Consider the following 17,645-nt stretch of genomic DNA (forward strand, 5'->3'; position numbering starts at 1 on the left):
ATCAAAAATGATGATACATAGTTAAATACCTATTCTTAAGTTCCCTGAGCTCAGTAAAATGGACTTACATCTAATATTTATTGTGCCATATAAATATGCACTACATGCAATGCATATGCTCACATTAAGGGCTTCCTAGTTTGAATCAGGAATGCTTTTTTCCGTCCATCCATCTATCTATCCGTGCATTCATCCATCAATTAACCATCCATCCTCCTCTCATCCATCCATCTGTCTATCTTTTATACATTCTTCTTAAATCTGTACATCCATCCAAACATCCTTTCATCCATCCTTCAATCCACCCATACATTATCCATTTACCAATTCAGTAACCCATCTATCTGCCCAGTCATTCATTCATTGATCCATCAGTCCATCATCCATCCAACTATCTGTTCATATAATTCAGTAATCTGTCTTTTAATGTCCATTCCACTATCCGTCCATTCATCCATCTATTATCCATTCATCCAGCCCTCATCCATCTGAGAATCTATTCTACATCTGTTTGTCCAAACATCCATCTATCCATCCTTCAGTCTGACCATCCATTATCCATTTACCAATTCATTAATCCATCTGTCCAGTCATCCATCCATCCATCCATCCATCCATCCATCCATCCATCTGTCCACATAATTCAGTAATCCAGTCAACCATCCATTTATTCAACCATCCACCATCCATCATCCATCCGTCCATCCATCCATTCATCCATCCATCCATCCATCCATCCATCCATCCATCCATCCATCCATCCATCCATCCATCCATCGGTCCACATAATTCAGTAATCCAGTCAACCATCCATTTATTCAACCATCCATCATCCATCCATCCATCCATCCAGCCATCAGTCCAACTATCTGTCCATATGATTTAGTAATCCATCTTGTAATTACTCCATTTAACCATCCAGCAATCCATATGTCCATCCATCCATCTATCCATCATCCATCAACCTATTCAACTATCCGTCCATCTAATTCAGTAATCCATCTAATAATCAGTCGATTCAGCCGTCCATCCATTGATCCATCCATCGTCCATCCAACAATTTATTATATATCCTTCAGTCCATCCATATATTATCCATTATACCAATATAATTTCCCTCCAGTCATTCATCCATCCATTCAGTCATTCATTCATGGATCTGTCCTTCATCCATCCATCCATCCATCCATCTGTCTACATAATTCAGTAATCCAGTCAACCATCCATTTATTCAACCATCCATCATCCATCCATCCATCCATCCATCCATCCATCCACTGGTCCATCTATCTGTCCATATACTTCAGTAATCCATCAAACAATACATCCATCCATTGGCCATACATGCATTCGACTCTCTAACTTCATCTGACCATCCATCCATTCAACCATCTGTTATCCATTGGTCATCCATCCATTTACTATCGATCCATCAATCAATCTATTCAATACTCCCTCATTCATGCATCCACCCATACATCCATCAATCTTAAATTTATCTTATAGCCATCCATCTGACCACTGATCCATCCAAAGGCATCCATCTATCATCCATTAATCCATCCATTCATTCATCAATCTATTTATCTATCAATAAATCCAAAAGCATTCATTAATCCCCCAATAATCCTAATACTAAGGAATCAGGACTTTCACTGGGAACTGTAGGTTTAATAATTGGATTCACACCCTCTAGTACATTACATTAGTTATTTAATATTCTGATGAATTGCGTTGCAATCTTGTTTTCTTTTGTTGTTTTGCAGAAATCATCAGAGACTCTGACCTAGAAGGCAGTGCTTGTGTATCACCTCTCCATCCTCCAGTGATTAAGTCACCATCAGCAGGATCCAAATCTCACAGATCATCCATGAAAACGATGGCTTCCCCTCCGTTCAATAAACCGCTATCTGACCAGGTTAGATCTATCTCATCTTACCCAGAATCAGAATGTAAACCTCCCAGCAGGTGTGGAAGCACAACAAAGACAGAGAATCATCATCAAGCTGCATCGAAAGAGCTTGCTCTCAACCCACATCCAGACTCTGATCCTGGCCTCGTTATGTTTGCTTTCCCCTCCACTACCTGGTCCTCCTGCCCGAGTCCACAGAGGACCACTTCAGCTCGCCCCAGATCAGCCTCGGGACCAAAGCTGACCCCTCCTGCCTCTGTGACTCGACCGGAGTGTCAACACTGGCCCGTCCTGCCTCCTATCTCCCCTATCAGAGGTGAGAAAATAGCTCTTGTGGCCACATATGGACTTTTCACAGCCTCCTCCCTGCTCATGCTGTTAGAGGCCTGATTGTCCTGAACATGGCTGGACATCCATTGGTAGACAAAGAGAGAAGGCCAGACATAGGGGAATCAAAGTCCCTCCTCTACAGTGAGGCGTTCTGATGCTCCTGCCCCCATCAACAGGTTATGAAAGCATCCCTGTCAGCCTGTTTTTGCCACCTCCTCCCACCCCATAATAAATAATGCAGAAAGCTTTCCTTTCTGCTCCAAATCAGCAATAGAAAGGAGGGCTTTTGATGAAAAGCTGGTATCGTTTGATTCCCCGCTCAAAGGCGTGAGGCCCCAACAATAGAAGCCGGGGTGCCTACCTCGTGTGCCGTGCCTCTCAGCCCCGGCTCCCCGTGCCTCGGCTATTCTCCGGGGCTCTGAGAGGGAGACGTGTAGCCGATGGTCATAAATCCACACTGACCGCTGCTCGCTGACGGCAGAACACTGAGCCGGGCCGCCACAATAGAATACCTCCGCGGCTTTCCTGCGGACGCTAATTTACCGTTCCCAATGGGGATAAAGGATGGGGCCACTGACATCTGACTCCTCCGGGAACTTTATGAAAGAAAGCAAACAATGTGGAAATTGTGTAGGGATTTTCTCTTTTCTATCAGAGACATCTACTGTTCTCTGCGTGGTGCTGTACCGCAGAAGGGAGAGAGGGGGTCATGCTGTATTGGAGCACGCTGTTCTCTTCATGGCAGACACAGAGCGAGTGTCACTAGTTCATTTATTTCACTGCAGATGGAGGCAATTCAGGCTCAAAGTGGCCTCAGTGTAGCAGCATGTTAAGCTTTAAGGATAAGTCTGGTTTATTACAACTTGGGTTTATTCTCAGAGTTTTGGCCATGATTTCTTACTGTTATAATACATTGTTGACCGTAAAGCAAACTGCAATAACTTAACCATTACAACACTGTCTGACTGACATATGATAATGGAATTCTTACTTTTGAGTGTGACTCAACAACTACAACTGTGGAGTTGTTGGGCTCAGTCCCATTTCCCCTTGTTTTTGAGACCCCCTAGTGAGAGTTAGAAGGGGAAGTAGTGAACTAAGGCAGTCCTTCAAGTTCTTGATACATCACCAATAGTTGTTAATAGCATTTACACAGACAGTCGCGACATTACCAAAAAGTCTTACAGAAACAAAAATAACATTGAATTAAGATTCTGGAAGGTTGTCCGACCATCCAACCATATTTTAAGTGCTTGTCCTGTTAAGGATCGAGGGGCTTTGAGCCAATCCCAGCTGTCAGTGGACGAGAGGCAGGATACACCCTGGACTTGCTGCCAGTCAATCACACACTGTAGAAATCACCTGGGCGGTTCAACTTAAAAACTTAATTTCAATTGCTGCCTTAAAAATGTGGGTAAACTGAACTTCAATGAAAGGCATCAGTTCAACTCAGGAAGCTAAGTTACATTAGTGACTAAATTAGCATTCACTTATTATTTGATCTTGACACTCTGAGTTGAAACAACTATTACACATTTAACATTTAAGAAAAATTGCTTTCTCTTATCCAAGAAACTTGCAGTATACCCTACTTCAACTCACAAAATAAGGAATAATTGGTACCTTTGAAACTTGATAAGATGGTTGCACATATTTCAACTTCTGGAGCTTAGCTTCATGAACTATCTGTAATAGCCAATATAACAAAGGTTGGCAAACGTTATGCTGAATGATTCAATATAAATACTGTAGCACCAGACTAACGGAGAGACACTCTTGGTAAAGATGGTAAAAAGACGTTATGATTTTCTCATATTCTGAGCCAAAACCTTAACTTCAATGGCACTTTGATGCTGATCCTCTATCTTGTGGTCTGAGATTGTGATGCAACAAGATGCGGTTTATCATGTTGTCACTGGGACCTGTAAATTTTGGCTTGTAACTGAAGTTTTTTATCGACCTTCTCGACAATAAAATGATTAATATATCCCTCCAATGCGTAGTTTAGACCCTTTTGGTGACTTCTAGATGATATGTGATCTTTCTGTCTCCAAAAATCATCAATGGCCCCCCTGTAAAATGTCTCCTACTGTGGCAACTGCCATAGCACCTGACACTGAATGTTCATTGTTTGTCCGAGTGAGTGGAGGAGGCGTGGCTTAGCCATAGGTCAATTGTGGCATAGTCAGATGTCTTATGGCAATGATGGAGCAACTTAGTGGATAGCTTCACTCATGGTGCATCAGTGCTTAACATCAAAAACAACAATTCAAGGGGTAACATCTAAACACATGTAAACACAGAAATTTCCCTTAAGACATCTAAAATGCGTCTGAATACTCTGCCCAAGGGCATGATGGAAAAACAGTGCCGCCGCCGCCCCCGATTTGAAATGGCAGTGGGCAGTTCTTAGGTTATTTGACTCTATAAGTGGCAAAAAAAATGATAGAAACAAGTTTTGATAGCTTATTGATCATGTCATTTTTACAATGCATGGGTGACATATAGAGACAAACATCCAGCCACACTCACACCTACGGGCAATTTAGACTCACCAAGTAACTGTAAATACCTAGACAGCTGTTGGAATTTTCAAACATTACTATGAAGACGCTTCTTACATTTATACATTTCTTTTGATGCTCTAGCAGCCATCTTGCCCATGATTCACTACTAATTCTAGGAGCTTAATGGCAGCGACCAACTTAGTGGATAACTTCACTCATGGTTCTTTAGTGTTTAACATTAAAAATGTCAATTCACAAGAAACATAAGTAAATGAATCCTAAAACTGTCCAAGAGGCAACATCTAGACATATGTTAACACTAAATATTCTGTCGAAGGGCATGGTGGGGAAACAATGCACCAACTTAGGGTTGGACCTGCCTGGTTAATACCTAGATGGGAGTCCCATTGAACTAAATTGTGTAGCCAGTAATTTTGGGCGGTGGTTTGCCATGTCAGGACCTCAAAAAAGTCAGTATGTCAAAAGAAAAGGAAAGGAGCTGGCTTGTGTATTTGACCACATCAGTAATTTGGTAACATCCTTTTTCAGTCAGCTGTAAACTCTAACCTGATATATTTTAGTCCCAATTGGCAAGGAAATCATTCACTGGGCCTTTCAGGGGCTAAGATATGTCTTTTGGCAGCCTTGCCTTTGATAGGCATAAAAGGTAGGAGTAGGGCAAAGTGGTATGGGAAAGGACTGGGCCGAGGACTACTTTGCACCTTCACAGATCTTTAAAACAAATTTGGTAGGATGATTTTTATCAAGAAAGATGACTGAAAGTAAAAAAGAAAAAACAAAGTTGTAATAGACTTGAATGTTACTTGCAAAAGCACAGAATAAGTACAGAGAAAGATGGTTGTCTTGTGCTCTAAGTTGCATTTTCTGCCTCAAATTTCAAATGTACATACGACGAAGACATACTGTATTTGACTCCAGGGTCTCCTTATTCATCTAAGGCCTTTTTGACCCCATCATGTTTTTTGTCAGACCTCTTACAATCCACAGAGCTGACTTATTTTGAGCAACATCTCTGGAGTAATTTTCCTCAACAATGAAGCGTGGCAATAGCCTGGCCTCTCCACTTTAGGTCTTTTTAGCCCGATACTGTGACTATAAGAAAGAAGACGGCAAGATGCACACAGAGCGGTCGTTGTGCGCCTTTAACGCTGTCGTATCAAACTCTCTGACCCCTCACATCCACCCTTAACCTCCCCGAAAAACTCGCCCTGACTCAGTGCAGCCCTCCTCTGCTGAGACTGACAGCTGAGTTGACAGCAGCAATACGCTTTGAAGTGTCAAGTCAAGTCCCTCCATTGTCTCTGCGAGGAGAGCACCGAGCGGCTCAAGTGCACAATGGTGCGGCGATGTGTGCGTGCCGTTGTTCTCATACTTGACTGTGTGAGCGTGGCTTCATGTGTACATTTATACTCGTCCATGTGGGCAGACACGCAGGAGCTGAGTTTGCCTTTTCCTTTTAGAGTCTCTGTATATATTATCCTTTTGTCCGGGCCAAGCTGTTCTGCATTTCTAATGTGAGAAAAGCCTCCACAAGCCTCTTTCAGAGCCACGACAAAAACACACCACCCAGTGAAACAGTTTCTCCTGCTAATCCTCTGATTTCTAACCCAGGCCCAGTGAAACAGTTTTGTTTTGACGGTTTGAGAGGAGATTAGTAATTTGTGATTATCTTGACAGTTTTTAACATTCCTCTGAGTGGTAATTAGAGCTTAAGGGGAGATTTTCTTGCCTTGTGTTTATTGGAGGTGAGATGAGACTACTTTCACCCTAAGGTCCAACTGTAACGCTGCTTCAGACCCTTATATCTCGCCTCAGGGGCCTCACTCATGGAGGTCCTGAGGTTTGACCCATCAGAGTGTTAAACCTGGAAGGGACAGGCTTTAACAAACCAAACAAAAACATCCAGCTTAGATTTTGTAGTCCAATAGCTGCATCAAGAAAACATCCTTCAGGATCTCTTTTTTAGCTGTTGGCTTGGTCGTATTTAATTATTTACATCTCGTTAGGATAGAAAGGCACTTTAATGTCATTATTTAAAAGAACTAGGGCTGCCAGCATTAATGCATTAATCACTAGGCAATAAAGGGCCATGATTAGCACATTATTTATTGAAAATAGCGTTAATCACATGCTTTATTTTCTCTTTCAGAGCTCCTTATATCTACTTAAATAGTAGAAAGTCATCTGCATATTGTGGTATCAAACACTGACCTTTTTACCGTTCCTTTATTCCCTTTTCAATCCATGAAAAAGTTATTTTTCTATTCATTTCATAATCTTGGACTTACTTGATGTTCCTCATCTTCTTTCCAATACAACAAACCCTGCTTCCAAAAAAGTTGGGGTGCTTTCTAAAATGAAAACAAAATCAGAATGCAATGATTGTCAAATCTCATTAACCCATATTTTATTCACAATACCACATAAACAACATATCAACTGTTGAAACTGAAACATTTTTCCCATTTCATGAAAAATATTAGCTCATCTTGAATTTAATGGCAACAACATATCTCAAAAAAGTAGGGACGGGGCAACAAATGGCTGGAAAAGTAAGTGGTACTAATGTTAACACAGCAGGTGGAAGCATTTTGTGGCTAATTAGATGAAATGGCAACAGGTCAGTAACATGACTGGGTTTGAAAGGAGCATTTTAGGGGGGCTTGCGTCTGAAAATTGTGGAACAATTTCAGAAAAATGTTCCTCAACATAATGTTTGGAATGCTTTGGATATCTTACCATCTACAGCACATAATATCAAAAAGTTTAGAGAATCTGGAGACATCTCAGTCAATATTGGATGCTTGTGATCTTCAGACCCTCAGGCGGCACTGCATCAGGCATGATTGTGTGCTAGAAATCACCGCATCGACTCAGGAACATTTGACAATCATTGACTTTCAGCACAGTTGGTCATACCATCAACAAAGCACTGGCAAAGGGCCAAAACTTTGTATCTCCAAAATCACCACTTTTCAGGGAATTAAAAAATGCTGTATTTTTCGATTAATTTATCATTGAATGGTCACAGCATCTTTTGACACTTTATTTTGCTTTAAAATTGGTTAAAACCCACTGACAGGTTTAAAGGGTGAAACAACACTGATTTATGAAAAGAAAAAAACATAAAATCAGGAAAAATAGAAATGCAAGGTTTTGGCCGATGCCAGTCAAATGCAAGTTAAAGCTGTATATGGCAAAGTAGAAGCCATATGTGATCACTATCCAAAAACGCCACCTTTCTCTCTGAGCCATAGTTATTTAAAGTGGACCGAAGCAAAATGGAAAACTGTTCTGTGGCCACGTGAAAATTTGAAAACCATTTTGGAAACTACAGACTGCGTGTCCTCTAGACTAAGAAGGTTAGAGGGACCATCCTGCTTTTATCAGTGCTCCATTCAAAAGCCTGCAGCTCTGATGGTATGTGGTTACATTAGTGCCTAAGGTGTGAGCAGCTTACACATCTGGAAAGACACTATCAATGCTGAAAATTATATAGAGGTTTTAGAGCAACATATGCTCCCATCCAGACAACATCTCTTTAAGGGAAAGCCTTGCATATTTCAGCAAGACAATACTAAACCACATACCACATCCATCACAAGTCCAGGAGTCCAGGTGCTGAACTAGTCCCCCTGTAGTCCAGACCTTTCACCAGTAGAAGACATTTGGAACGTCATAGAATTAAATATCAGTCAGAGAAGACCTAGGAGTGTTGAGCTGCAAGAACCTTACTTCTGACAAGAATGGGTCTCAGTTTCAACATCTGATATGTTTTTTATGTTCTTTTGTGAGTAAAATATGTGTTCATAAGCGTTGAAAATCACTGTGTTCTGTTCTTATTTACATTTTAGACAGTGTCCCAACTTTTCTGGAACCTGGGTTTTAAAGAGTAAAACCCAAGATGTCATGAACTTGACTGTTATCTGCAAAAGCACAGAAAAGATGGTTTTCTTGTACCTGAGGGGGCATATACATTGGTAATAATACCTCGATTAGCTTGAATGAGAAACAGGTTATTTTAGAAATAAAAATATGGCGCGCCGGTGGTTGGTTCAAATCCGGCCCGTGGCACTGTTTCCTGCGTGTCTCTCCCCGCTCTCTTCCCTGTTTCCAACTCTCTCCACTGTCCTATCTAATAAAGGCAAAAAGGCCAAAAAATAAGTCTTTAAAAAAAAAAGAAATAAAAATGTGATGACTCATCTTATTTTGGATAAGAAAATAGAAGATTTAATATAAATGACATGATATGACTTTCCCTTAACATCTCTTTTGCAGCATCATGCTCATTTATTTCTCAGTTGTTTTGTTATTCATACTCATCCCTGTCGCTTCCTGTTATAATGAAACAATGCACTGTGCCCACAGGCATCATTAAAGTCACATCTAATACTCATCATCGTCTTTGTCATCAGAACATAAAACACCCACTCTGTGCTCTTTCAGGACGCTGTGACACAGCAGCTTCACGATACTCTGAGCTCAGCTGCTCTCAGTCTCATGTGTTTGATGAACTGGAGGCCATTGCTCCTCAGTCGACTTCCTGTCTCTCTCTTGATGAGTCAGATGACTCATCCTGTCCTTCACCTGATACAGGTATGCCATGCACACAACTGACTCAAATGTTAAAACAGGTTTATGGATTCTTAGAAATTTGGCGCAGAAAATGAGTTGATTCCAGAGGACGCAGTTTTAGATTTTTTTTGTTTTGGTGATTTTTGGCTGTGCTCCTCACAGTAATGTCTCAATCCAACATGCTCTCCTTCCTCTGTGGCTCTGTCAGACAGGGACAGGCTTATCTGTGCACTCACTGTGTCAGTTCTTTGAATGAGCCCATGTTGGCCAACAAAAGAAGAGTAAATGTGTGTCTGTGTACGATAGCATGTGTGTCCTGGAGGCTCAGTGAGCCTCTGAGAGAGACATTAGCCAATGAAGACTTCCTCCACCTCCCTCATAGCCCGCTAATCCCCAACAAGGTGTTTAACCTGCTTGCTTGACCCGGACCTCCATCTGACCCCAAAGACCTTTGCCCTGAGGATGTGGAAGGATCAGGGCACCCACTGCCATGGCAACCACAGGGTGATAAAATCAACCCAAGGCTAAAAACAAACGCTGGGCCATTTGTGAACTAATGCTGAAAACTGATTTTTATCAGAGACTGACACGAAGAGAATTAAGATGATTTCAGATTCTGCTCTGCAGGTTTTCTATTGTTTAGTGAATAATTTTCTATGTAAACAAGCTTTCTGACTCAGTAGCCATATATTCAACTATTGAATGAAACCCTGAGTTTAATGACCATACTATAACTCTTTTTCAATGCGGTCAGTAAAGCAGAAAGATTAATAAGACTGAGATTAATTGCAGTTATTTCTGTTGATGTTTCTGGGTGTCATTGTTCTGTTGTCTCTGTCTTTTGTTATTTACTTACTCGTTGCTAACCATGTCAAAACACTTTGTAAATCCTTGTTTTTAAAAGTGCTCTATAAATAAAGTGATTATTATTGTTATTATTATTATTATTATTATTATTATTAATTGAAAATTTTGATTTTTTTTTCTGACAGCCCCAGAAGAAAAAAAAGCCAAGTGTTGCATTTGGTTTTTTTTTTGCAAATGTAAGTTTTATTTGTTTTTAAAATGGAACTGTTTGATGGAAGGAACTGCTCCTCCACCTGCTGGTATCCACATCACTGTATGGCATTAGCAAATATGGGAGTAAAAATAGAAACGATATGCAGAGCCAGACCGCCAACGAGGGTCGACACGCCAAGGCTGCAGCCTTCTCTTTGCTGCCTGATGCACACTGTGCCCTGCCACCATTCACATCCCTGCAGGTGGGGAGTCCACAGGGAGGCAGCTCTATGCAACTTTTTGAACCTGGGCTGAACCTAGCCGGGCCCCATGGGAAGAAGTCCAGACGCTCATCTTCAAGCTCCCCCTCAGGTCTGGTTTCATGGGAGTACCCCGTTATCCAGTGTCTGGGCGAGATGTCTATGCTCCCTATTTGCCAGTTCATGGGGAAGTTTGGTGTCTGGACCCTCCCCTTCGATTTCGGGACCCTACCAGGGGCTAATGCCTCAACAACACAGCTCCCAGTTTCGCAGGGCCATGCCAACCCCCACCACCAGGATACGGTGGCGAATCTTGGCTGTTGCTTGGATGTCTTGGCTGACAAGCCTTTTCAATGTCACATGGAGGTCTGGGATGGTGCCTAAGTAGTGGCAGGCCAAGGCAATAGTTCCTGATTTTAAAAAAGGGGGACCAGAGAGTGAATTATGTGGAGATCAAACTACTTGAGCTTGCTGGAAAATAGGCTCCGGCTGGTTGTTGAACCTTGAATACAGGAGAAACAATGGGGATTCCATTTGGGGCCGTGGGACAGTGGACCAGCTTTTTTTTACTTGCAGAACTTCCTATGGGAGCCTGGGAGTTTGCTCATTCGGGTCTGCATGTGTTGTGTGGACTTGGAGAAGGCTTACGATCGTGTTGCTTAAAGGTTAATATGGGAGGTACTGAGCATTCAACTCCATGTCCTCAGCACAAAGTCAGACACCATCCCAGTTTGTGTTGTCCTCCACTAGGGCTGCCCCTTATCTTGTGATTTTCATAGACAGGATCTCCAGGTGCAGCCAGGGGGAGGAAGGGTTCCTCCATCTCTGCTTTTTGTGGATCATGTGGTTCTGTTGGCTTCCTCAGCTGGGACCTCTAGCAGGCACTGGGTTGGTTCGAAGCTAAGTGCAAAGAAGTTGGGATGAGTGTCAGCACCTCCAAGTCCAAGGCCATGGTTCTCTCCCTGAAAATGGTGGATCACTCTCTCTGGGTGGGGAGTGAGTCTCAGCCACAGGTGAAGGATTTGAAGTATCTCAGGGTCTCACGAGTGAAGGTAAATGGGAGCGTGAGATTGACAGGCAGATTGATGCAATAGCAGTACTGTAGATGTGACATAAAAAATATGAAATAGTAAGAGTACTAGAGGGACAGAGTACGTAGAGAAGTTGAACTACCCATAAAAAAAGATAATTTAAGGGAAAAAGAATATTAAAACTGTAGAATGTTGCACAATACTTTCATTTTAAAACAATATTTACCAGTCTAGTGTCATTGGCGCACATTTCAAGTTACAAGCCTTGTCCTATGAAGTATTAAAATTAGAAATGTGTTCATGCATTCTGACCCTGAGTGGGTGGTACAAGTGTCCAACACCTGAACCACAAACTCATTCATTTGTTATCTGCCACCTTGTTTGCTTAGTCTCTTTCAGTCTTGTAGCTACTTTCTGCTAATTGTGCACCAAGAGCCGGCCTAACTGAAAGCGTGTGCTCTCATATAATGTTACACCCACACCATTATCCCTGGGATTTCCTCTCAACGACTCCTTGATTTATCAGCCTGTGCAACAGTTCCTTTTTTCTCACCTGAGGGATTACCTTACAGAGCATCAGCTCACCTTCAGACTCCCACACATGTCGCTTCCTTACGGAAACACGGGGCAGGAGACTGTGGAAGCAGATTGCATCACTAAATTTCATTTTAAAGGAAATCCAAGTTTCTGCTTCAATTTAAAGGGGATGTGAGGCTTTTCTGATGCCTTTTCTGTGATAGTTGTGTGAAAGCATGCGTGTGTGTCGTGGGGTACCTGCAGCAGAGCATGTTCTGTGAAATCCCCTTTCTGGTGGAATGGCAGCTCCACACCCAAGCAGCGTGGGCCGGGGATTTGCATGGGCACTGAGCCACACTGTCACTGATCCGCTTTTAATTGGGTGTGACGATGAGAACTTTGGAGTCAGAGGCGGGGAGTGCGTGCTGGTTGAGAGGGGGGGATACCAGAGATGGGGGTATTTAGAGTTGTGTGGAGAGAAAGCATTGTAATTCACAATAATTTTCTAATCCTGTTCAACAAGTCATTCAAGCCAATATCATGGCATTACCTTTAAAAGTCAATAGTTGTCATTTGGTTTTATAGTTTCTGTAAATGAAGGGTTATTGCCTGATTAAATTGAGGATATTTTCCTGTCTTCTGGTTTTTAAATCATAAATATATCTATATTTTACAAAGGGATTTCTATGTAATACCTCTTTCTTTCCAACTGATGTTTTCAAGTCACTTGTTTTTGTCCTCTGTTTAAATAGCACACCGGAATAATACCACGCTACGTATGTTTTTGCATACCCCTCATCCACACATGTAATTACGGCATTATATTCCAGGTGGTCTTTGCTTTTCAGTTGCTTCATGTTTACATTTCAAACCTGTCATTATAGGTTTTTCCACATGTCCCACTTTAAAACTACAGCAGTAACTGCATCTCTTATTTTTCAACAGCTTTCTGTCTTTTGTAAGGGTTGATCTGAATAACAATTATGGAGATGTAACAACAGTTTCTCCACACAACTGCTGAGATGGACTTTCAAACCAGAACCACTTCCATTTATCAAAGTGCTGCACAGGGAGTCAAAATAACAGAAATAAAATCACAGTATTATACAGATGTGGAAAAATGGAAACATAAGAAACACATTAAAAAATCTGTTAAACATGTAAAAGCCAGTAAAACAGATAAAAGAAAAGTTCTGGAGAAAAGTGTGCAAGTTTAAGTCAAGCATCCATGTGTGACATGTTCAGATGCTGTAGTCCTCAGGGCAGAACAGTGTTCATATTTGGATAGCTTAATGTCTTTGAGTCATAATTATTATTACAGTTAAACCCGCAGATGCTAATTTCTCTGATTATTCAGATGAAGCTGTGTTACCTAAAGCTGTTTTATCTGAGGCTTGGTCATCAAAAGCCAATTTTCCTGAGGCCTTTTTTTCTGAGGGTGATTTTACTGAGCTTGGAAGGTCCAAAGCTATTCCTCTGAGGCCAATATTTTTCAAAAAAGTCAGACTAAGGTTGTCAGTTTCTGGCAGCTGCTCTCACAGACAGTTTATCTGAGATGCTGTATATCTCAGAATAGAAATACACTATAAAACTGTATAAATAAAATCGGATTTAACTTCCACTGGGGGTCAGGGTAAGAGTTAAGGTAACGGCTAGGATACCAAAAGTTGACCTGCAAAACCTGATTACAAAACATTTAATAAAGCCGAGAAATCAGTCTGCTTACAGGAAAAAAGCTTTTTCTCCGAGTAATATTCTAATGCAACAAGTAAAGCTTACATAGCTCAATTAGCTGAGTAGGCTACACAGATAATGGATAAATATATCTACTAAAGCTAACTAAGCTATGGATAACAGAGCTACATAGCAAATGTATGTAAATTAAGCTCACAGAACAGCTAACATGGCTATGTAGATGCGTTATCAGCTTAGCTTGGTTAGCTTTAGCTAACTTAGCTACATTTGCTTATGTTGTAACATCAAGCATAGCTTACAAAGCTCCATTAGTTGTGTAAGTGAGTAGATAAAGGCTAAATCTATGTAATCTGCTTAGCCAAGGTAGCTTTAGCTACATTTACTAAAGCTAGCTTAGCTATGGATAACGGAGCTACATAGCTAGCGTATTTAATCTGAGCTCATAAAGCAGCTAACATGGCTACGTGAATACGTTGTAGCTTGGTTATCTTAAGCTAACATTGACTTATGTTGTAACATTAATTATGTAGCTAGTGTAGCTATGTTACCTAGCTGAAGCAAGCAACTGTTCATGTAACTACTTCTTAAATGGGTCTAAACATATTTTTAATCCCAGATTAGACATCAGACCTTTTTCTCTGCTTTATTTTAAATGTTTCTTGGTCTGTAATGTTTGCTATGTGGTTATTTCATCAATGTTTCTGACAGATTTTGTTTATGAATACAGTTGAAATAAAAAAACTCTAAAAATATGTTGTATTGACAAATTACGGCATCTCCATTCTAAGATATTTGGTGTCTCAGATGATCAGTCTGGGAAAGTAGCTATCATAGATGAACTGTCTGTAGCCAGGCTCCTCTCATATTTTTAGACATGAAAATCCTAAATAAAGAATAAAAGACCGAAAAGAGGAGTCATCTTAATCACTTAACTGCTCTTAGATTAAATACCAAATTACTGGATTTTTTTCTCTTTTAAAAAAATCACTTTCACATTGTTGGGGGGCTTGTTTGCCCCGGCTTTGTTGTCAGGGTTTATATTTTCTGGTCGTCATCCAAAGCAAATTGTTCTCACCGTGACTTAGGCCCAGAAGGAGCTGCACCTCCTCTGCTGGTAAGCATGTTTTGGCAACGCATAGAGGCACAGCTCTAAAGAACTACAGGGGGCTGCTTACTTTGACTGTTGGGGTCAGGTGCATTTTCAGCCTGATGTCAAAGACCAAACAGTTACCGGAGTAAGAGCTATGTAATATTCTCAGCAGGAGGACAAATGTACTTTCAGTGGCTGTAGGATTTTCCTCTTCACACATTCTGTTTGTGACTTAAGCCCCGCTTATGACTGTATATAAGTCATAATGATATGTCACATTGCTTTTGGGCTGGGCTTAACAGGAGCACTAATACTGTATGAGTGAATCTGAACTTCCATGGTAGTAATTTGAAGTTACATTTGTATTTCAGTCAGCTCAAACACCATCATAAGCGCTCTCATTCTTTTATGAACTTACAAGCAAAGTAGCCGCTTAATCATCACAAATCTTCCCTTGCCGCTGGAAGTCTGCCACTGTTTCCTGCCAACGTTTTTCCTGTTTATATCTTGTTCAGACAAAGCATGCCTGCTGGGGTACTATGATTTGCAGTTGGGATTATGATATTAAAAGGGATCATGTGTTGTAAATGTAATGATGGAAATGTTGGAAAATATAAAACGTCTTAGGCAAATAGACTCCACCGTGATGTCTTTATGAACGTGAAGGGGTAGTGAGGCAGATAGCAGGAAAGGATATCACTTTATCAAGTCAAGGCACTGGTGGTGGGGAGGGAAGGTGCAGGAAAAGATGAGGAGTGGACTTCTAAAAAGCTTGACCCAAACATTGGTGAGATGACTTGGATGAAGGGATGCAGGATGCACAAAGGAGCCGGACCCGGACACTGCTTGGATGTAATGGAGGTGGGTGGGGTGGAGGAGGGTTGCAGTGGTCGCACTGAAACAGACTGAGTGCAGGGGAGAGGAGAAAAGATTTTAGAAACGACAGCGGCGGGATGATAAGATCGAGGGAGGTTGTGACAGAAAGGGATTAGCTCAGAATGTCAGTGAGTAGACACACGTACCTGCTAGACATGATTGAGTGATAATTAATGAATAAAAGGATGAATGGAAATGACACAGGCTTCATTAAACTGCATTAGAAAATATAAAAACTGAAGTTTTTACTGTACTGCTTTCGAAATATCCTAATTTTGTTCAAAAATAGAAATGTTTTTCCTTTTTTGAATAAAGACACTTCTACAGAGTGTGAATGCAGTGGCACTATGAAAAACCTAAAGGCCTTTTGTAAACATTCCAAGTGCCACCTAATACAAAAATAGCTGCCACTTTTCCTATTATTATGTAATTGCACAGCCAGATACACTGCCTGGCCAAAAAAAAAGTCGCCTCCTTGATTTTACTAAGCAACTAGGTACGAGCCTCCTATTGGATAATTACTGCATGGGTGATTATCTTTCAGCTGTCAACAAGTTATTGAACCCCAGCTGATGCAATGAGTAACTTCTCATTTCTTAAACAATGGATTTTTTCTTCCCTAATGGCACGGGCATATTCCAAGATGACAATGCCAGGATTCATCGGGCTCAAATTGTGAAAGAGTGGTTCAGGGAGCATGAGACATCATTTTCACACATGGATTGGTCACCACAGAGTCCAGACCTTACCCCATTGAGAATCTTTGGGATGTGCTGGAGAAGGCTTTGCGCAGTGGTCAGACTCTCCCATCAACAATATTAAAATTAATGCAACACTGGATGGAAATAAGTCTTGTGACATTGCAGAAGCTTATCAAAACAATGCAACAGCAAATGCATGCTGTAATCAAAGCTAAAGGTGGTCCAACGAAATGTTAGAGTGCGTGACCTTTTTTGGTGGCAACTTTTTTTTTTTGCCAGGCAGTGTATAACCTCTTCAAAAGCAAACCTGATTTGCATAATATGCACAGTTAGATGCAATAATTTTGCCTAAAATATTCAAGACTTTTTATGCTCACCTTGTACCTGTTACTCTCCTTGCAGAGCTGTCCCCCGGCCTGGCAGCCCTGACGGTCGGCTGTGACTCAGGGAATCTGGGCTCCATTTCCCGGGTGCAGCTTCTCCTCCTTAACAGAAACGAGCCTGAAACCCTGCCAAGTCCCTTCGGTTATGAAGATGATCTCTTCCAAGTGGAGGACTGGGCCGAGGAGAGGATGCAAGATGATCCAGAATTGACTTCAGCAGGTAAAACCCTTCATGAATAGTTTGTTTGCGCCAAACAGAAAAGGAAGTCTTGCCAGAAAGCCATTCAAGCTAACCTCTGACTTCACTGGAATTTTTGAGAAATTTTCATCACTTCCCAGAAGCAGATATCATATATCAGAAATTGAAAGCGGATGATTTTGATGGGTACAAAGATTGCATAAGCATACAAGCAGTAAAAACAGAATTAAAAGATTTTATTTAAACACCAAAATCAATCATTGTTGTGTAGAAACTCACTAGAATGTAACTGGAGCGCTTCAGTGAAGGCAGTGAAGTTTATCCAGATTTCAAGAAAAGAAACATAATTCAATATCAGGATTAAATATAATCCTGCAATAACAACCAGATAAACTAGATACAAGCTGCGTGTTAATGCCAGGTGGAAGCCGAGCCAAAGAGGAAGTTCAAAGACAAACTTGGCTTCAGCGTCAACTTTTCTCTCTTACTATGAAACTTTTTCAGTGAACAAGGAGCCAAAAATGTCTGTGATTTATTCCTGGTCACCTGA

General features: G+C 41.1%; 1 protein-coding gene across 1 annotated transcript in view; it reads left to right on the forward strand.

Moving 5' to 3' along the window:
• The window catches only part of LOC121505638, a 93,411-nt gene that overhangs the window by 22,479 nt on the left and 53,287 nt on the right, over positions 1-17,645 (forward strand). The window contains exons 5-7 of the mRNA XM_041781106.1: positions 1,767-2,228; positions 9,217-9,366; positions 16,916-17,116. Coding sequence (XP_041637040.1) covers positions 1,767-2,228; positions 9,217-9,366; positions 16,916-17,116 — 813 coding nt within the window. The remainder of the gene's footprint in view (positions 1-1,766; positions 2,229-9,216; positions 9,367-16,915; positions 17,117-17,645) is intronic.

Source organism: Cheilinus undulatus, linkage group 23 (genome assembly GCF_018320785.1).
Source record: "Cheilinus undulatus linkage group 23, ASM1832078v1, whole genome shotgun sequence".
NCBI classification, from domain to species: Eukaryota; Metazoa; Chordata; class Actinopteri; order Labriformes; family Labridae; genus Cheilinus; species Cheilinus undulatus.